This window comes from Diachasma alloeum, unplaced genomic scaffold (assembly GCF_001412515.2).
Source record: "Diachasma alloeum isolate Michigan unplaced genomic scaffold, Dall2.0 Dall_scaffold_00326, whole genome shotgun sequence".
In the NCBI taxonomy this organism is placed as follows: Eukaryota; Metazoa; Arthropoda; class Insecta; order Hymenoptera; family Braconidae; genus Diachasma; species Diachasma alloeum.
The window spans coordinates 52,054-74,269 of record NW_021680465.1 but is presented as its reverse complement, the minus strand read 5'-3'; the positions used below and the strand labels follow the sequence as shown (position 1 = coordinate 74,269).

General features: G+C 35.7%; 4 protein-coding genes and 4 non-coding genes across 8 annotated transcripts; 6 read left to right on the top strand and 2 right to left on the bottom strand.

The window, feature by feature from the left end:
* Positions 1-642: 642 nt before the first annotated feature.
* Positions 643-17,745, top strand: LOC107040269 (xaa-Pro aminopeptidase ApepP). Its single transcript, XM_015260287.1, has 13 exons — positions 643-944; positions 12,593-12,819; positions 12,920-12,961; positions 13,178-13,357; positions 14,995-15,112; positions 15,311-15,689; positions 15,783-15,903; positions 15,976-16,339; positions 16,446-16,679; positions 16,770-16,924; positions 17,095-17,190; positions 17,274-17,499; positions 17,579-17,745. The coding sequence occupies exons 1-13, from the start codon at positions 899-901 to the stop codon at positions 17,599-17,601; spliced, it is 2,211 nt and encodes a 736-aa protein (XP_015115773.1). The 5' UTR covers positions 643-898; the 3' UTR covers positions 17,602-17,745.
* On the bottom strand, positions 9,044-11,701 carry LOC107040270 (esterase FE4). Its single transcript, XM_015260289.1, has 8 exons — positions 11,475-11,701; positions 11,108-11,396; positions 10,843-11,028; positions 10,490-10,689; positions 10,019-10,187; positions 9,630-9,941; positions 9,394-9,526; positions 9,044-9,317 (listed from the first exon to the last, which is right to left on the bottom strand). The coding sequence occupies exons 1-8, from the start codon at positions 11,664-11,666 to the stop codon at positions 9,137-9,139; spliced, it is 1,662 nt and encodes a 553-aa protein (XP_015115775.1). The 5' UTR covers positions 11,667-11,701; the 3' UTR covers positions 9,044-9,136.
* Positions 12,440-12,512, top strand: Trnaa-agc. Its single transcript has one exon. It is a non-coding gene; the product is annotated as a tRNA-Ala (tRNA).
* LOC114841323 lies at positions 13,467-13,678 on the top strand. Its single transcript, XR_003783092.1, has one exon. It is a non-coding gene; the product is annotated as a small nucleolar RNA U3 (small nucleolar RNA).
* Trnaa-agc lies at positions 13,683-13,755 on the top strand. The gene has a single exon. It is a non-coding gene; the product is annotated as a tRNA-Ala (tRNA).
* On the top strand, positions 14,710-14,927 carry LOC114841322. Its single transcript, XR_003783091.1, has one exon. It is a non-coding gene; the product is annotated as a small nucleolar RNA U3 (small nucleolar RNA).
* A 592-nt stretch (positions 17,746-18,337) lies between the features above and the next one.
* LOC107040236 (opsin, ultraviolet-sensitive) lies at positions 18,338-20,072 on the top strand. The gene is made up of 5 exons (XM_015260215.2): positions 18,338-18,628; positions 18,702-18,917; positions 19,017-19,398; positions 19,479-19,663; positions 19,749-20,072. Exons 1-5 carry the CDS (start codon positions 18,402-18,404, stop codon positions 19,849-19,851), a joined length of 1,113 nt encoding a protein of 370 aa, XP_015115701.1. The 5' UTR covers positions 18,338-18,401; the 3' UTR covers positions 19,852-20,072.
* On the bottom strand, positions 19,977-22,106 carry LOC107040235 (tRNA (guanine(37)-N1)-methyltransferase). The gene is made up of 3 exons (XM_015260214.1): positions 22,043-22,106; positions 20,329-21,876; positions 19,977-20,257 (listed from the first exon to the last, which is right to left on the bottom strand). Exon 2 carries the CDS (start codon positions 21,794-21,796, stop codon positions 20,393-20,395), a length of 1,404 nt encoding a protein of 467 aa, XP_015115700.1. The 5' UTR covers positions 21,797-21,876; positions 22,043-22,106; the 3' UTR covers positions 19,977-20,257; positions 20,329-20,392.
* Between the last annotated feature and the right edge of the window lie 110 nt (positions 22,107-22,216).

Sequence of the window (22,216 nt, the reverse complement as noted above, 5' to 3'; positions counted from 1 at the left end):
ATCTTTCATTAGTGTATTTTATAATCTCATTGGATTTAATTATCCGTAGAAATATATGTGCCACGATGGTGAAAATTCTTTTGATAATTTCAAGAGACTCATCTGGATAATTAATGTGAAAGGAAAGCTATTAAAATTTCAATCGCACCCGCTTTCGCCATCATTCAAAACCGTTCATTTAATAATGAATCATACTATTAAGCTCCTCGGACGGAATTTAAAAGGCTTGGGTTGGGTGGGTCATATATGTAGCGATATCGGGAATGAATCAAGTCCATTTCAACGGAATTGAGCTTCTGGAGGATGTGGTTTAAGTTCGCTCAAGATATCCTCTTCAACTGTCACTTTCTTATGAATCAGAGAGCCAAAAGCTACTAATAATAATGGACAATTTCAATGAACATTCCAAATTCGCCGATGAATTTGTTCATATTATTGACGAATTGGTTCATACTTTTTTTTGTTCCAATTTACTCGTGTACCAAAGGCTAAACTGATTGCTGACACGATGAAGGAAAATTAAGGGGGCAAAAAAAAACTGGTGAACGAACGCCACTTCCTAGTTATCTCTTTCCCACCACTTTCCGCCCACATCTTCATCCTGAGACCCTCGAGAGTAACCGCAGAATCAGCAGTGATGCACACAGTACGGGGGATCTAAAAATACTGGGCGGAACACATCACAGACCACCACGGTCTTTGTTTTTTAACGGTGTCTCTCTTGGAAAATCGTCATCGAAAATCTTCAGTCATATGACACTTGAGCGCGAATTACCGTTGGAGCTCGCCTACTACTCGACATTGGAGTTTATCTTTTTTTCGGAGAGAGTTTAAATTCACTATTCTTGGCTTATGTCAATTCACGGTGGATGAAAACTTTTCGAGGATTGACGTGAAAATGATAAATTCAGAGCGATGGATTCATTTGATTATTTTCGTTCTGGGTGAGTAGCATTAAATGACCGTTAAATTAATTGAGCGACCGATAAAATATTCAACAATAGTTTTATAGAGTAGAGTTTATTGCAAATTGTCCCTGAGGGCCACTTGATATGGCATCCGCGTTAGACAAATCAGCCATCTATCATTACAATCAGAGCTTGATAGGAGAAAAAAAAGAGAAAAGGAAAAAAAGAAAATTGACGACCGTGGATTGATTATTCACACTCATAAAATACCCAAAGTGCTATTGGACAGCATTAACTTAAAAAGATTGACCGCACAGCTACGCCGGTTATTACCGAGTTAAGTTCAATGTCACATTCTCATGCCCGACCGACCACACGGGCTTTTGTGTCTATAGCAACACGTTAACGTGACTGTCAGATCAATCATCGTTATTGTTTAAATGAGTTAACGAAGACGTGGATGGATCTCGTTTAGAAGAAAGTCAAAGCGTCCATTGTACAATTTAATTAATGGGCAGTAATTCGTTTCGTATTTTTCACCAATTTTCCAACTGATTGCTGACACTTTTGTCGGAGCGCCGTATCCTCTCCGCCGACAGATTTTTGTGGAAAGGACACACTCATATTTTTCTCACTTGAACAGACGGATTATGTGGCCGCGCGGCATGTCTGACCCAATTCCACGATCCACTCCTTGTATTCTCTCTGCTAATATTTGACAAAAAATTGAAATATTTTCATTCTCAACTGTCATAGGATATTACACTACTTCAATATAAATCAAAATTACAAAAACTTTTGAAAAATTGATTGCAATGATGAATTGATGATTTGATTTTTCCATTTAAATTCATCCCAACTATTGAACATTTTAATCTATATTGCATAAATGAATATTAACGATTATATGAATATTCATGGAGAATGGTAATCTTGTATGGGGCGCTCGATAGAGTCACACGCATAATCAACTATTCGTCAACCTGATTGCACATACCAAATATCATTTACCATGGAGAATAGCGACTTCTATCATTAACTGATTCAACATAAATTATACAATTAAGAGTGACATAATAATGACTTTATCAAAATTACTGCATGTCATTACATATATATATTCAAGTTGGTTGGAATTTGATGCAATTTAAAGAAGAAAAAAAAACAATATCTATCAATATCTGTGAAATATGTGAAGAGTCTACATAAATATTGTAGTGTTTATTATCAGTGTTTTGGTGAAAATGCCTGGTAGGCCAATACGCTGATACGTTGCACCATTATGAGATTTTAGGACTAATTTTCAATGAGATTTTCTCACCGCTTATCAAAGTTTGAATAAAGAGAATAAAGAGAAGTGCCGTGATAAATTGCATGAACAGATTCCACTTTGGCACTTTGATACGCTTGATTAATCCACACCATCAATAAACTTAATCACATAAACTATGCTGACAAATGCAATTGCTAATGATTGAGCAAATTTTCAACAGCTCCTCAGTTAATAAAATACCCTGCATCATGATTCCTTCAGTAAATTCGGTATAGTATTTTCCGTGAGAATTTAGCGAACATTGGCCGCAACATCTGATGACTAGGTTGAACTATTAATATCGACCTCGGACCGTAGTCCGCGTGCCCAATGCTATTCCTCTCACATTTTCGTATGTAAAATTGAGTGAGAAGATTCATAAAATTCCACTGTACTGGAGTATTAATTCACTGTGAGCTTTCACAAAGTTCATTGTAACAGAAATAAACAGTTTTTTATACTATAATAATTCAGCACAAACCTCACTCTGAACATTGAGGAATTTTAGTTGAGCGAATACTGTTTATGGAATGCTCAAGATTGCAAAAAAAAAAAAAAAATTAAAAAACGAACAAATATCAACAGACAATCAAAATATGTGAGCTGTGCTCCTCAGAGTTTCCACTGCAGTGTCACACAACACCGATAACAAACTATTTGATACACGGAAGATATAAAGGACGAGATTTAACCCCTGAACAATTTTACCATGTGAAACTATTCGCGCCTGTATGATGCGACTGTATATTTTTATAATAATAATATCGAATGGAGGTCAGCTTAGTATATTGGAAAATAGTAGCCGGGGGTGGAGGGCGGGCGGTATAGTTCGGGAGACTCAGAGGCGGAGGCTCTCCATACATATTCTGTACATGATAATAACTAACAAATATAGTGGCGGAAAAAAAATTCCATCAATGAATTCTTTGGTAGAGTCTTTATAGTATAGCGATTATAATAATATCAAAATGAGATATGCTAATGAATATGGTAAATTATCGGAAAAGAAGGAGCGCGGGGTAGCAGGCATTCATGCTGTGACAGGAGGTTGACAAGTTGAGGCTTCAGCGTGTTTTTATCCTCCCCTCCTCCGCGCGCCTTCTCCAAAAATCCAATAGGATCCTAAAAACTTTGAGTGTTTTTTACACCGACCGGTGTCTAATTAGTTTTACTTATACGTACGTTGTACTCAGGCGAAAGTTGTTGATTCATGTCTGTATTAGGTCAGCCACGTACAGCATACAACTTTATATATGGTATCCTGTGCACCCTGTATGACGTTTTTGTATTGCGAAAACCCTCCCATGTACTTTCATTTTAGTGTTCACCTTCAGGGTGCACTAGAGAGCACCGATAAACGGGAGGATACATTGGGGAGATACAATAGATAATGCGGGGCTCGATATTGGTAATATATTATTAGTGAGCACCTTGGGAAAAGACGTGCTCTAAATACAAGGATAAATGCGAAATATCATGGCAAGGGAGATTGCATAATACAATAAAAAAGCTTTTCAAACTTTCAAACAATTGTCCAAGTAAATATTTCCATGTTATACAAAATCACTAGTATCGTAACATCAATGACAGCATACCAAAGTCGGCTGTCCTAGCCCCGATACTTTTTGATTTACAGTGTTTACAAGCCATTTCCAGGGGTAAGCCGCGAGCTGCAATAACACGAAAACCAACCGCGCAATGAATTATTGAAAATTTGAATTGATATCGAGAAACTAAATAAATCATAAATCGGTGTACATATTTTCTTTCCATTTCTTCCTCAGTAAGTAATTTGTCAAATGAAAGATGTATCAATTCAATTTGTAAACTCATTGACACAAAGGAAAAAATAATAATATTTTTGTTAAATTCTGTGTAGTGAAGAAATAAACTTGACCATTCTGATGCCAAAAATATTAGTAGAGTCGTGGAAAAAATTTTATGTGACGCATCAACTCCTAGAATAATATCGTCTCATTGATTCCAATTTGTCGGCTAAATGTCGCTCATGCATATATTTCAAAATTAGGGGGCGTTAGCTTAGTGAATCGTTCGGTTATCATGTAAGAATTACCGGAATCGATAATCCATTTTCAATCAATTTTTCATCCCAAAAATCTCAATTCTTTTCATCTCAATGAAATTTTTTTGTGCAACATTTCGACAAATGACAATGCATAAAATTCTGAATAAGGAGAAAATGAAAAATTTGATTAACGAACAATCAACTATTAATCCTTCGTCAAAATCATGTAATTATGTAATCAATCCAATCCACAAAGAACCCTAAGAATGACACATGACTCATGACGTCATGACAGGTTCGGGGCCAGTATTTGTGCTGTACCCTAAGCGCGTTTAGCTTAGTCGACGACCTCTCTGTGCTTCATACGATCCGGTGATTTCTAAACCGTACTTTACCAACAACTACCCGATTCCCAGTCTGACACACAACTAGATTCTCCCCTTATTACCATAAATACTATAATGGACTGCGACAGTATAAATCCATTCGTGTGTGTAATCTTGGTTTTTCAGATGAAAATGGAAAAAATTCAATGTTTTCGGGTTTTTAACTTGTTATTCACTGTTACTATGCTCGTCTCTTGAGCCTGCACCCTGTGAAAATCTGTTAGAAGTACAATCAAGTTTATGCGGAGGTTTCAATGGCTTTCATTTATTTAACATTACACTTTGAAAAGTGGAAGAAATAACTCACTGTCCGACCGAACAATCAATCAAAAACGCTTATAATAATTCCGTCAAGTTAACAATGGTTGCTATCATATACATATTGTTGGCAAATGAGGGCGAAACATGGACAACATTTCACACATGCTTCGTGTTCTCCTGTTGCTCTGCATGTTTTTTCTTCGTTATAGAGACATCTCAATGCCTCCGGGTTGTGTATTTTGAAAATAAAATGAACGCGTAAAAGTCAAAAATCATATGTCATTTTTTTCAACATATTACCAATTTTTATTAGTTGTCTAGTTTCTTTCAGTGAATATAATGATTCACAACAAACTTTTATCTATAGGGATTCATATTTAGAGTGCGTAATCACTGTCTTGAGCAGTATGGAGAGCGTGATAGTGATGATCATGAAATCCTAATAGTTTTTTTAAAGCAATTGACTTGAAAATCTTTTAAAATGACAATTTGGAGAGAAGAAAATTCTGGGAGGCATCATGTTTTCCTGATAACATTTCTCAGTTAGACATTGCGTGAGTACATCCTCAGTGTGCAATATAATTGCCTGTCCGGTTATTCACATTGACTTTTTAACATTGAATAGTCATTGTATAATATAATCTTCACGATGTACTCAACATATCATTGAAATTTCGTTATTGTAGACCCATTAGGATGATATTATGTGAAAATGGAATATTTCAAATAGAAGTTTCATTTTTTGTGAGCCGTCCCAATTGATCAATCAAGAAGAGGATGATTATAGTAGCTAAAAAATGACGACACACTAGCAACTCGCCACCCATGGATAAAATGAACGTTGTCTTGGGACATTGATTGCCTTCACATGTTTCTGCATTCCTGCTAACTAACGCTGTCACTTATCCAATATCTGTACAGAAAAAAAAATCTTATCACTATTATTATTATTATTATTATTATTATTATTGCTGCCCCAAAAGACTTGAATAACATTTTTTTTCCTGTCATGTTTCAATATTTGATCTGCTCTGCCATGGCTCTAATTATATTCAATTACTGGTCCCTTATGTTTGTCATCAAGTATTGTAATTGCCATTGCGATGAGCGATCAACTTTGCCTCTATACTTGATGATGGAATATTTTCTGACGTTATCATTGATACGCTCTATTTTTGACTTTCGTTATTCACAAGTATTGAGTGCCGACAAAAGGCACAAGTAAGAAATGGGAATTTTTTTCAACACACAATGTCGCGCCTCGTACCAGGTGAGCATGTTGCGAGTGACAGTCAACAGACAGTACCTTTGACGTATAGATACAACCAAACATGAGTACAGTTTCTATTGACTCAATGTATTGGTGTAATGTGCAACGTAACCCCCCACTGAAAGACCAGAAGAAATTCCATCCATCTTATGTTATCCTGAATGATTGCAAATTTTTTGGGCTTCAACGTTTACAACGTTTTGACGGAAGTTTAAGTATTCTATCATCACATGAAACCGGGTTCATTTTGAAAAATGTTCAAATCCTTTAATTATTGTTAGATAGTATTTGAGTATTTTTAATGTAGGCCCGGGTAGACCCATGAAGCCATATATATATTGTATGGTGTGTGTATATATTATACACAGCCTGGTGTTATCAGTGACATCATGTTACCCTGGTTGCTGAGTGTTCCATCCGTTCCAACCCATGACTTCCGGTTTCCGTTTGTATAAATCTAATAAAACCACTGCTCATTCGTTCTTCTATTTCTTCTCTCCCAATAATCATACACTTTGATACTATCTGCTGAGCATGTGGCATAGCATAGCATAGCATAGATTCCATAGCGTTATTCCTAAGCAAGGCCATCAGAGAAAATTATTTTATTAAAGCAATTAAATTTTTTTGGGTAGAAATTTAGGCTCCAAAGGGGCATTATATAAAATTAACAAAGCATCATTTGAATTTGACCCATCGTTTCTCTTCTTACAAATAATTCTTCACAATAAATCCGTGTTATGTGTAACATGTAACATTTTTCCAATCGATGCTGGTATGTATACCTTCCTCTTTGTCGCATACGGTTGATCCGCCACCCTTCCATAAGGGGTAGGTTGTTAACCACCACCACCACCACCACCACTACCAATCCACCTCCTCACATTGCTACTCCCCTATTCCAGTGGCGGGCATCCGCGACGCTTCGGCCTCTCGAAAGAAGCTGAAAAAAAAGGCTTGATGCATCTTTTTTCGGTGAGAACTCTTCACAATCTAGCTCAACTCTAAACAGCACGACAGACGATCCTTGGGACCATGTAAAACCCGGTCACTTAAGCAGCGTCGCGTCTCACTGCTACCAGGATCCCAGGAGGTAGCAAGCAGCAATTTATCCGCTGGGTGCGTTACCATTGCGCGCTTTATCCTGCTCCATCGCCGTCAAATTGCATGTGCTATGACAACTTGTCATTCTCCCGCCAAATCCTTCCTTCATTTATTTCTCCTATTTTTATTATTATTTTCTTTTTCTCCATGGAAATATTTTTTTTTTCACGGTAATATCTTTCTCTCTTCATACTCTCTTCCTTTATTGTACAAAAGCAATACAACATGTCAAAACGTGTTATTAAAATCTCTCTCTTAACTGTGTGGTGACTATATCGATTTTACGCAGTTGAGAGGGAGGGAGGGAGGGTAAAGCGCATGCACTTACACATTGACAGGTAAACTCACAGTCACGATGATAATGATGATAATATTATTCATACCCCTATAAATGTCATTTCCTCATGTTAAGTTAGTTATTTTTATTCAATTCATATTCAATTCAAAACGAAAAAGAATTCTCACTTTTGATAAACATAAATCTAATGGTAATGCATGAGTAAGTATTTCTATAATCATTGAGCTATTATCTAAAGCATTGAATTTATAATGATAATAAGGTGGAATATTGCTGCTCCTCTGTTCAACATACTAGATCGCGCGGGCATCATCTATCATATTCGATGAATAGTCAAGTGCAAAATTGCTATTACAAAAATCATTGCAAGTGATGAAATTAATAGGTAAAAAAAAATTAGAAAGAGAAATTTCTGGAAAACAATGACAGAAAAATGAAAAGTTGCTCGAATCTGATCCATAGAGACTGGAAATCTACCACCTCAGGTATATAAACCCCTAGTAGACAGATGTTGAACGTCATCTCGAAATACGATACAAACCCACAGCATCTTGATCTCATCTCTCTTTAGAATCGAGGCTATCATTAATTTATCTAATCCGTTCAATCCTAGGTATGTGAATTTTATTATCTCTCTGTAATGTATTAAGTCAATACATTCAGTTGCAATAATTCACCTCTCATTATATACTATACAACAACATACTTTATAAGATGATATTTATGGAATATTCCATATTCACATTGTAGTAGAATTACGTTGAGAAACACCTACCTGTTAGAAAATTGTGTCAGCTAACAACTTTAGACTGTTTTGTTTAACTTCTTCACTACTCTGTTAACTTGATCTACTGACGCTAGAGAAGTGAGTGGCAAAGTACCAAAATGGTCAACCACACTGTTAAATCCATTTAATGGTTTTCACCATCTTTCCTTATTTTCTCATCAATAGTTATTTCAATTCAATTTTAAATCGACATTGCAAATTTCATCGATTAACTTATGATTTCAATTTCATAGCTTGATATATGAGTTACACTTGTTATGTAGCAGACAAGCAAATATCATCATAGAGATGATCACCGTAGATCATGAATCGTAGAGATTCTAAAGTGACGCACTAAGATCAACTATAGTATAGTTTCAGAATTGGTATTTCTTCTACTCTCCTAGTAACTTGTAGACAATGGAGCAAGTGACGAAGCAATAGGTGTAACAATGCTTCAGCGAAATGGGAAAATTTCAGTTCAAAGAGCATGTTTAATAAAGAAAATTCCAAATTGATCATTTATCGTGGCAACTGATAATTGAATTTATTGCTCAATATTATTTAAAACCGTTCTTTGAAAATTTTTCTACTTTAGCATTTTTTTTTTATTGTACAAACACTATTTCTAAACACTCCAGCGCTATATAAAACTGGATGGAAATTGGAAAATATTTTAAATTGTCGGAATTAAAAATAAAAAAGACAACAATGAAAATCATATTAATGCTTGCATCTTATATTGATCAATTGATCTCCTCCAAGTGAAACATATTAACCGACTGATGAATATTCATTGAAAAGATCAATTAAAGAGCTTGACATAATCGCCAAGTACATCTTTATATATTCCAGCCCAAAAATTGAGCCGATCTTTGGAGATGGATGTTTTCATAGTGAGGTCATCATTGATTTCCAAGTAATTTCCATTATCACCCATGGGTTCCCACTTGACTTTGGCAGCATTCATGGTAACGGAGGGATTTCTGTAATAGCCCAAATAACCATAACCATTAAAATTCATATGGATCGATTATTTCCATTTTGTAGATTCTTACATACCCCTCTTTAGCAAAATCGGTCCACATTTCAACCATCTGATTAGTCATAGTTTCCACACGTGAACCCGGCTGCAATTTATTTTGAAATGCATTCGAATAGAAGAGATATGTCATATCATCTCCGTGTACAATGCCTAAAGACAAAAAGTTACAAAAAATTAATTATTGTATTGATAATAATAATAATAATAATAATAATAATAATAATAATAAGAAGAAGAAGAAGATTAAATTTACCTCCTTCCATCTTGAACAGCGCTTTCATGAATCCAAATTGCGCTTCGAAATTGAATAAATACTGATAAACAGGACAAGTTAATCGAGAATTCATGACCTTGGCCGTTAACATTGATCCACAGGAAAAAAAGACATCAGTTAGAAGATCAGTCAGTTCCATAAGTGATGCATCACCAACTTCTTTATCGCCAAAATAAAATTTCTTAATGGACTCCCCCACCATCTTTGTCTGGGCTGAATCTGTCATGTTGAGATCCTTGGGGATAAACAATTGAAAATTATCCTTGAAATGCGAAGCCATTGGCAGGACCACTGAAGAAAGAAAAATTGTTAATCCATTAAATTGAACAAGGCTTTGTGGAAATGATAAAATTTTAATTTTTCATTACTTCCTACGAACAATCCACCCTCTTGTGAAGTGGTCCCAATCATGGTGTTGACATCAGCCACACGTCCTGACTTTAATAGCTCCCATGGATCTGCTGGAAGGAACATTTCTTGTCCAAAATCAGTCTCCACTGATGGTAGGAACCAATGCATATCACCACGGAAAAAATTCTACAACAATGAATCAATAATAATTCAAGGTGGTAAGATGTTTCTTGATGGTGTCTTTAAAAAAGCTCGTTGGTCGGGCGTCATTTTGAAGAAACTCCGGCTCCTGTGTACCGACATTATCTTTGAATATATAATTAAGGCTAATACACTATAACTATATGCTAACAATATATATTTTCGCACATAGTTGACCATATTATTCAATATAACTTAAAATCTCGAGTTTTAAAAAATTATAAAATTAATATATCTTGTTTGATTATTTTACTAGGACTAGGAAATAACATTTTCCAATTTATCACCATGGTTTGCGCGAGTGAAGTGCTTGCTTCGACAATTTGCGGGGTAGGAATGTTACTCAATTTCTCGACCAATTCCGTAGTGTCTGCTGCCTTAATTCCAAGTTTATCAGCAAGTGCCATTGCATCTTCCCTAGGAGTATATGAAATGGCCCAAGAACTTGCTACTGAACCACTCTGAATAATTGCTCGTTTGAATAGTCCTGTGTAACGGGCAATGTGAAAAAGAATATTTACATAAAATCGATACATCGATTTGCATCAACATATGCATTTGCATTTGCATTTGCATTTGCACTTGTTGTTTTCATGAAGAAAAGGAAAAACAAAAAAACTATGAAGAAATTATTTGATACCTTCTGACATTGGTGAAAGCATGTGATATTGAACAGACGCAGCACCAGAACTAACACCGAATAATGTCACACGATTGCGGCATCCACCAAAATTTCCAATATTATTTCGAATCCAGTTCAATGCCAAGACTTGATCCTTCAGACCAGCATTTCCTGGTGCATTAGCATCTCCAGTATTGAGGAATCCTGAAATGTAATGAAATATAATGAAATATTTGAATACTTGAATATATTCCTAACGCACCTTGGCCATTTGCTTACTCACCAACTGCTCCCAATCGAGAATTCACTGTCACCAAGATAACATCTTTCTCGAGAAGAAAATCTGGTCCAAAGAGATCATCATCACCCGAGCCCCCTGTGAAACCACCAGGATGGAAGTACACCATAACAGCTTTTCCACTTCCCTGCTCAATCGTTGGAGTATAAACATTCAAGAAGAGACAATCTTCGTCTCCAACGAGTTTTTTCTGCACCATACAGAAAAAGACACAAGTATTGCCGTGTTTTGTGGCATCCCTCACTCCACTCCAACCCTCAGCAGGTTCTGAAATCTGAAATTTTCATTGTTAATTTTTTCATACAGTCGGCGTGCCGATGCCAATGAGGTAGTATTATCATTCATTGATTACCTTAAACTTGTTGGATCCAATCATAGGTTTGGCATAAGGTATTCCTTTGAAACTGTAATATTCCACTCCATTCTGAGCGGTTTTTGTTTTCAAGCCTTTGAGGGTTCCTTGAGGAATTGACAACTCAACTTCATCAGCCCCCAAGGATAATCCTAATGCCAAGCAGCAGACAATTATTCGTAGTAACCACATTGTAATGCTCGTCTAAAACTCGGCATTTTTTTCGGCTTCAGTCGGAGTTTTTATAGTTTCCTCTCAATCAAAATTGATTGAGAGTTGGGAACAGGACATTGTGTAACCATGACGCAGTATGACTTGCATGATCTAATGAAAATATGTTCAATTCGATAGTTGAGCATTCAATACTTTGTCACAGAAAAAAATTCACCATTAGTATTATACCTATGTAATATAACGAGCTATGTATACCTATATTAAATATTGTAATTATTGCATTAGAGACAAATCATTTTGAAATAATTATCAATTCCATTGCGTTTACTAGAATGTTAGAGGAGATTTATTGTTCATCCACAATACTCTATCAAATTACCTGATTCCGTATATTCTCAAATGTGGCATTGTACGAGGTCAGGTTGCATAAAGGCTTTTCAAATGCTTTTTCTCCTCTGCTTTGTCCGTAGAAAAATAATAATTTCATGTTAAAAAATTTGGGACTAATTTTATTGTGCCATTACCCATACATCAATCACTCAAGAAAAAAAATTTATTATGCAGTTGCACATTACATTTAATGTAACTTTCGCGTTACATTAATTTTAGCAAAAAAATTACAGAAAAGTTGCATCGTCAAACAAGTCAATACACACAAATTTTACTCAAACAAGTGAATAACAACTAAATTCAATCTGGAAATTATGAGTCAGAGTCCTTTTTCTTTTTGACATCAGTTACATGACCATAAGTATAACAAGGTAGATATAAAAATTATCTGTTGGGTTTTTGGGGGCGTAGCTCAGATGGTAGAGCGCTCGCTTAGCATGCGAGAGGTACCGGGATCGATACCCGGCGCCTCCAATTTTTTTCATTTTTTTTTTCAGTAAATTATTAGGTATAACAATCATTGGCTGATGTTTTTTTTTTTTAATGATTATCAGGAGTACCATTAAATCAAGGCGGGCATGGAATAGCACAAGTTGCCCTCAATTACAATGGCACACCGAGAACAACTTGTCAAGGAAGTGGGAGAAACAATAGCAAACCAATTGATCGATATGATTCGTCTATCATGCTTCGACAATTGCGATCCGAAATGATTCGCATGACATCCGTACAGGATAAGCCGCTCGATGGATATATTGTACCTTCCAATGATGATCATCAGGTAATGCGCGTATATTATTGCCATAGAATCAAATTCAATTTCATGTTTCTCGATTTATCCAAATGAAATGAAGGTAAATTCAATGACAAACAAATTTCAGAGCTCGATTCCATTATCACATGCTCGGAAGGGTCCCTCGGAGGTATTTTTTTTTCTTTTTTTCATAAAATAATAATTAATGTTTTGGCAGATTGTAATAATCATAATGAATATAATAGCAGTATTAATTGCTTTGTGTGCTTTCCATTCTTTTTTCAACCAAAAAATAAAAAAATTATAAAGATGAGAGATAATACACGGATTACTTTTTAACGCACATTATTAAAATAAGGATACGGGTATATTTTATCTGTTTCAGAGTGAAACAGTTTTACCCCACTACATGAGACGAGAATTCCTCACGGGATTTCGTGGCAGTGCTGGAGAGGCATTGGTAACAGCAAATAAAGCCATATTATGGACCGATGGGAGATATCATATTCAGGCAGATCATCAACTAGACTGTAATTGGATTCTCATGAAATACGGTGACGAAGGCGTAAGTAAGAAGTTAGTCGCGGCGCTAGATGGCATCTCAACGTATTTTTTTCCTCAAGCCAAATCTCATTGAAAAGTTGATGTAAAGCCTCTCGATGATAGAAAAAATTAAGATCATACTTCACAGGATCATTTCTGTAGTATATCTTCACATTCTCTCTACTCAACAGTGGAGTTGATGCAGCCACGATGAAGAGATATAACCCTCTTCCCTGAGCGTGAGGACGACTTGTAGAATTGAAATTATTTCAAATCTACAGTTATCGATGATCGTTCACCTCCTGTACTCTGTATGGGNAGATATAAAAATTATCTGTTGGGTTTTTGGGGGCGTAGCTCAGATGGTAGAGCGCTCGCTTAGCATGCGAGAGGTACCGGGATCGATACCCGGCGCCTCCAATTTTTTTCATTTTTTTTTTCAGTAAATTATTAGGTATAACAATCATTGGCTGATGTTTTTTTTTTTTAATGATTATCAGGAGTACCATTAAATCAAGGCGGGCATGGAATAGCACAAGTTGCCCTCAATTACAATGGCACACCGAGAACAACTTGTCAAGGAAGTGGGAGAAACAATAGCAAACCAATTGATCGATATGATTCGTCTATCATGCTTCGACAATTGCGATCCGAAATGATTCGCATGACATCCGTACAGGATAAGCCGCTCGATGGATATATTGTACCTTCCAATGATGATCATCAGGTAATGCGCGTATATTATTGCCATAGAATCAAATTCAATTTCATGTTTCTCGATTTATCCAAATGAAATGAAGGTAAATTCAATGACAAACAAATTTCAGAGCTCGATTCCATTATCACATGCTCGGAAGGGTCCCTCGGAGGTATTTTTTTTTCTTTTTTTCATAAAATAATAATTAATGTTTTGGCAGATTGTAATAATCATAATGAATATAATAGCAGTATTAATTGCTTTGTGTGCTTTCCATTCTTTTTTCAACCAAAAAATAAAAAAATTATAAAGATGAGAGATAATACACGGATTACTTTTTAACGCACATTATTAAAATAAGGATACGGGTATATTTTATCTGTTTCAGAGTGAAACAGTTTTACCCCACTACATGAGACGAGAATTCCTCACGGGATTTCGTGGCAGTGCTGGAGAGGCATTGGTAACAGCAAATAAAGCCATATTATGGACCGATGGGAGATATCATATTCAGGCAGATCATCAACTAGACTGTAATTGGATTCTCATGAAATACGGTGACGAAGGCGTAAGTAAGAAGTTAGTCGCGGCGCTAGATGGCATCTCAACGTATTTTTTTCCTCAAGCCAAATCTCATTGAAAAGTTGATGTAAAGCCTCTCGATGATAGAAAAAATTAAGATCATACTTCACAGGATCATTTCTGTAGTATATCTTCACATTCTCTCTACTCAACAGTGGAGTTGATGCAGCCACGATGAAGAGATATAACCCTCTTCCCTGAGCGTGAGGACGACTTGTAGAATTGAAATTATTTCAAATCTACAGTTATCGATGATCGTTCACCTCCTGTACTCTGTATGGGTGGCCTGGGAAGAGTGGGTATTCTGAGTGGTGTTATTTTGAAAATTTTATTATTTAATAATTGCAAGCAAAATTCATTTCTGGTAATCAATTCAACAGGTACCTTCAATGACCCAATGGTTAAAACAAGAATTTCAAAACAACTCTGAAGCTCGCATAGGCGCTGATCCCAAATTAATTCCAGCGAAAACATGGATCGATTGGGAAAAAGAATTGGGTAATGAGAATTTATTCATCTATAATATAATACATAGTTGCCTTTGAAAGCTTTGACAATTGAACATAATGATTATTTTTCAATTGGCTTGAATTTTAAAGTTGATGAATGAAATTAAAATGAGATATGGGATATGAATAAGCCACTGCTAGGACTACTTGTTATGCTATATTTAATGATTTAATGACTTATACACAGGGGAATCGTCGATACATCTCGTTGCCGTTCATAAAAATCTCATCGATATAATTTGGCAAGTGAATCGTACATCTGACATTACCCATCCCGCCTATAAATTGAAAAATGAATTCTCGGGTAAATCATGGCAAGAGAAAATTCACCAAGTGAGATGTCTAATGGAGAATGCATCAGCAGATGCTCTCGTTATTACAGCATTGGATGATATCGCTTGGCTGCTCAATATAAGGGGCTGGGACCTACCTAATACACCAGTACTCAGGGCCTATGTGGTACTCACTCCTCAAGCTATTCTTCTCTATACCGATCGTAAAAAAATCAAAAGAAGCGTTGATTTACATTTGAAGACCGATGGCTGTTACTATGCAGACTGTGTGCGGTAGAAATTCATCATCATTATTATTTATTTACTTGCTTATTCATTTTTTTTTTCTTTACCAACCAGCTCCAACTCTCGATTCCTTATTTTCAGAATAGTCAATTACTCAGAAATTTGGAATGATCTACGAACGTTATCTCAATCATGGACCAAAGTATGGTTACCAGCACCCTGTGGCTATGCTCAAGGTGTATCGAGGCAAATATATGTATCTGTAAGTGCAATTATAATTATAAAATGATAAGATGAAGAGATGAAAAATAATGTGCAAATTGTTTGCATTCAGATTCCACCGTCAAAACATTTATTCAAACCCTCACCCATTATTGCACTGCGAGCTGTAAAAAATGATATTGAAAAAAATGGAATGAGACAGGCACATATAAGAGACGCTATAGTGATGTGTGATTTTTTGGCTGATATGGAGTTCCAAATGAGTATTAATCGAAAAGAATGGGATGAAATGCAAGTTGTGAGGGCTATCAACGGATTTCGATTCGAAATGGATTATAATCAGGGCATTGCATTTCCGACTATTGTTGGGTATGGAGCTCATGGAGCACAACCGCATTATGAACCCACTGAGAGGACTAGTGCTCTCATTGGAAAAGACTCAACATTGGTCATTGATTCAGGAGGACAGTATTTCGGTGGAAAAATTTTATTCACTCTCTTTGGAATTTTTCAATTAATCAATTAACAATCTATTCTCATTTTTTTTATAGAATAAAAAGGAAAACTTGTGTATGTGTGTAGATGGAACTACCGATGTAACGAGAACCTTTCATTTTGGTGAGCCAACTGAGGAGCAGAAGAGAGCATACACAAGAGTGCTCATCGGTTCGATTCAATTGGCATCGATGGTATTCCCGGCTGATCTCAGGGCCGATCAACTCGATGTTTTTGCAAGAGAACCTCTGTGGAAAGCCGGATATGATTATATGCATGGGACTGGGCATGGAATAGGCCATTTTCTATCTGTTCATGAGTGTTGGTCACAATTTTTTCAATCAATTATATACAGAATATTCACAACATTTTTATTGCAATATATAGTTATATCGTGCATTTTATTTACAGCTCCTATTAGTGTCTCATATATTCAAAATACAACAGTTACACCAGGATGTAGTACGCGTCTACAACCGGGAAACTTTTTATCCAACGAACCAGGATATTATAAAAATGGAAAATTTGGCATTCGATTGGAGAATGTTCTCGAAGTTGTTGATGCCGTGAGTAAAAGGCATTGATAAATATTTCGACGAAAAAAAAAAAAAACAAAAGAAAAAGAAAAAACAAACAAATGGACAACCAAAGAAGAGTGTTAATTTTATTGCCATAACAAAATGGACCTACCTACCACTTGAATATCTTTGAAATTAATTACCAATTTCTATTTTAGGAAATAAAAAATACAAAATTACTAAAATTTCGCGATGTCACATTAGTTCCTTATGAGCCTAAACTTATTGATCTTAGTATGCTCAATAGATCACACGTAAGTAACTGTTATTCTATATATGTATACACAAATCATTAAAGTTTTTGCAATTCATCTGTCTCTATTGTTCACCAAAACAGCGACGATGGTTGAATAATTACAATAGGCGAATTAGAGAGGAAGTTGGTCCTGAAATACTGAAAAAATATAAGATGGAGGCATACCAGTGGATGGAGAAAAGAACACGAAGCATTCCGGAGGAGGGTGAAGTAGATGTTGATTATTTCACGGGAGATTCCAATCCCATACTCTCGAAAACCTCGCATCTACTCATTATTCTTGTGATATTCTTTCATATATGGCACGGTCAGTTGCTCTCTTTTTTTTCTTCAATCTTCAATAATGATATTCATATTAATCAATTTGTTTAATTTTCATATTCCAGTTGCATACATGATCTGCAGCTGAGAATTATATAGCATATTGAGCATTGCATTTAAGTAGAACCCATTATGATAAATTTTATAGAAAAACTTGGACTGTATGAGATACAAAGTTTTTTATAAAGCAAAAATAAATATATATTTATGGGATGATGAGATTCCACTTCAATTTTTTGTTATTTTTTCTGACAGAACGTATTTATGAGAAAAGTATATTGATGAATTAATAGCAACAGTAATTCCTCATTCCTCTCAAATGTATATACCATTTTATCTCCATAATGTATTAAATTAATATTTAAACTCAAAATCCAACTCTCTCTCTCTCTCTCTCTCTCTCCGGCCGACTATATAATTCTTCATAATTAAAGCCTGTAGTGTGTTTCGGCGAAAATTTTCCCACTTTGTAGTAAAAAATTGAATACCTCTGAATACGCAGGGATTAAATGTGAAAGCTAAAATGGCTTGAGCAACTGTCGACGATGATGAGGTGAAATAAATTATTAAAACTATCGAAAAGTCGTCAGGTTTTTTCTTGCTTTTTATTCTTTCCAATTTTCCCGTAAACAACAACTTTTTCTCCATTTTTCGTCGACCGAGGGCAATAACGGATTATCTGTTGGCTAAGCCGGCAGGAAGCCTTGAAATAACTGAATTAAGGGGACTAAAATGTGATGATGAGGGGGGCATGAAAAAGAAGAAAAATCCGTAATATCGGATTTGCGGTGAAATAGAGTAGGTATAAAAGCGAATGATAGTGTAAAAAAAAAGTCGGTTAGGTGCGGGGCTGGGCCATCAGTGCATAGGCGACTTTTTTTGTTGAGCATGCTGAACGACAGCAGCTTGCATTGGGAAGCCAGGATACTTCCAGCCAGTGCGCCACGTTTGCTGGCCTGGAATGTACCTCCTGAGGAGTTGATTCATATACCGGAGCATTGGCTGGCCTATCCCGAACCAAAGCCCGCATTTCATTATCTTTTGGCTCTCGTATATATAGCCTTTACTTTTGTTTCACTACTGGGCAATGGTCTGGTCATATGGATATTTGGTGTGTAAGTATATCAATATTTGGCAACTTTTAAAAAAATATATATGTGTGGGATAGATTGAATTTTTGCTTGGCAGGGCAAAGTCACTGCGAACTCCATCAAATATGTTCGTGATCAACCTAGCATTTTGCGATTTTATGATGATGTTGAAAACTCCTATTTTCATTTATAACTCTTATCACAATGGATTTGCTCTTGGTAATCTTGGATGCCAAATCTTCGGTGTTATGGGAACACTTTCAGGAATTGGCGCAGCGATTACAAATGCAGCTATAGCATTCGACAGATATAGGCAAATACATTTTTGCACATATAATAATAAAATTTATAATTTTTCAATAAAATATTTATATTATTGTTATTATTATTACTATTATTATTATGATTTTAGGACAATTGCAAGGCCTCTGGATGGTAAACTATCCAAGGGACATGTATTATTATTCATCGTATTTATTTGGGTTTATGTGATACCTTGGGCCCTCATGCCAGTAATGGGTGTATGGGGAAGATTTGCGCCAGAAGGATTTCTCACAACCTGCACCTTTGATTATCTCACTGACACAGCCGAGACCCGTTACTTTGTTGGAACCATCTTTACATTTTCATACGTTATACCAATGTTGCTCATTATTTTTTATTATAGTCAAATTGTCAGTCATGTGGTGAATCATGAGAAGAGCCTTCGGGAGCAGGCTAAAAAAATGAATGTCGAGAGTCTCAGAAGTAATGCTAGTAGTCATGCACAATCGGCCGAAATACGAATTGCCAAGGTAAAATTATGTGACACTTGGAAAATATAACAAATCCATCATAATCAACATAATCCTATGTACAATAATAATACTTTCAGGCTGCAATTACTATTTGTTTCCTATTTGTCGCTTCGTGGACACCATATGGAGTGATGGCTATGATTGGTGCATTTGGCAACAAGAGTCTTTTAACACCTGGTGTAACAATGATTCCAGCCTGTACATGTAAATTTGTGGCGTGTTTAGATCCATATGTTTATGCCATAAGTCATCCCAAGTACAGGTAATTAATATTATTGTGGCAAATGTCAATGTAATAACTTGACAAAACACTGAGTGCCGGTGTAATAAAATTTATTTTTCCCTAGATTGGAACTCCAAAAGCGTTTACCATGGTTGGACCTTCAAGAATCACCTCCACCAACAGATACAGTGAGCAGCACCACAGAAGTAGTAAATTCACCAAATTGAACGGATATATCAACTCCATGACAACGATATCGATTCATTGAATCCCAATTCTCATTTTCAATATTCACTTGGTCAATTGTAATAAAGAATTTCCTGGCAATGACTGGCTATACAAAAAACTTGAATTAATTTTAGGAATTTACATATATTCATATACCCACATTTTTTTCTATACAAAATTAATCAACACATTTTCCCATTAAATTTTCAGTTGTTTCAAAGCATGGTCGTTGAGATTGGCTTGTACTTTGTCTTTTTTGCCTAGTTTTACTGTTTTAGATGGCAATGGTGATTGGATAGGGATTGTCGTTTGCATTCCAGGATCTTTACTCCGTAAATTCATCAACTTTTGGTCAATAATTTTTATATTGTCAGTGCTTTTTCTCTTTAGACTGTTGAAATTCACCTAGAAAATGAATTTAACAATGTTCATTAGTTAAAAATTACTTCATCAGTAAATAATGAAAAAAAACTCACTTTTTTTTTAGTTTCCTCCTTATTCGATGCTTTACTTTTCAACGATGGCTTTTTCACTGGCACTTTAAATACATTGTTCATCTTTGTTGCTTTTCCCACCTTGTTTTTCCCCATTTTCACCTACAATTTCAAGCACATGATCAATTCTCGGTCGTTTAATCGCTGGTTCTTCGAGTTTTTGACATGTCATAATTTCTTGAGTCAAATAAAATGATACCCTCATCATTTCTTTATTGGGTGCAACATTCCTAACATATTGAATTGTCTTCACTGATGGTGGTAAAAGTTGTGTATTAATATGCTGTTCAATGAGTTGTTTGGCCAATTGTTTAACATCATCAGTTTTGCTAGCCTTAACGAAACAGTATAAATGAATGAGAGGGGGATTTTTCAACATCAACTTGGTCTCCTCATTGTCCATCCAATCCCGAAACACATGGAGAAATTCAACAGCCAAAGCTGGAAGATTCATGGCAATGTGTTCGCAGCCAGGCGAATCATTGTATCTTCGATTTAATAAATGTTGCTTAACATCTTCCCTCAAGAAATCTCGACCATCTTTATTAAAAGAGCTCAATTTTTTGACTTTGTTATCGGTAGCATTGACTCTGAGCCACTTGTACGATTCGGGATTCAAATCATTGGCCAATACTGTGAGGCCTTTTCGTGCTGCAGGCACCGCAAATGGACCAACTCCAGCAAAAACATCATATAAAACATCATCTTTTACCATATACTCTAATAGCCTTCCATGTTCCGTTGCTAATCGCGAGTTCCAATAGACTTTGGCAAAATCAAAAGTAAATTTACAATTATTTTCTTTAACAGTTGTGATTGTATCACCATCGCCGGCGAGTGTTTCCATTGAAAAGTTTCGGAATTCTGTATCAATGTTGTTTACTTTATTAACAACAACTTTTGTCTGAGCTACGAAATCTAGATACACCTCGCCAATTAGTTTTTTGAATGGTAATTGATTTTCTCGAAGATTTAAGTGAACTATGTGGCCGACTTTTGTGAAGGAACTGGGTACTCCAATGTCCTCGGGAATTATAGCACCGAGGATGGTATCCGCAGTCCAATTTTCATAATTAATAGTGATTTGTCGTTTTTCAATTACATCAGTATGTTTGGATAAAATAGTACGATCGTTTTCCTCTAGATCTTCCATTTTTTCTACCATCTCAGGATTGAGGTAAATGACTAGACGGTCTTCGATTTGTTGTACAGATTTCCAATGTCTCATTTTCAATAGATATTTTTTAACGACTGGCATTATTTCACTATAACTAATGTTTTTTAATTCTAAAGAGGGTACTTGAACGACACACGTGAATTTATCACGATTGAGAGATATCATTCCTTTCACTGAAGACGGCGGAGACAGTGAGTAGACCATATTTTTTATCTTCGGTGAACGATAGTGTCGGAGAAATGATATTAAAACAGATGAAATTTTCCAAATCATCAGACAATGTCAATCACAATCTCCTTATTATCATGTCACTCACATATACTTGAAATATTGCTGATTCCATGGAATAAAACCTGAAATTATTGAAAATTATGTAAAATCATTTTTATTGTGTATTTTTTTTATTTTTTGCTAATAAACAGCTGGATTAACAGTGTCTGACGTATTTATTTTTATCATCTCTATCCTACTAATTACCGTTAAAATGTATTGTGCATTGTTTTTGTTATTGTTATGTACCTTTCAGTTGGACTCCGAATGCTCCGAATCAACAAAACACGTGTCATCAGTGTGAGGTTAGAAATGGTTCTTAACAGTTTTTATTATTGGACGGTCTAGACCAATGGACGTTTACCATCGTCCACTGGATATTTGCCTTGAGATTTGAGGGGAAGGGTGGGGAACATTGGGAAG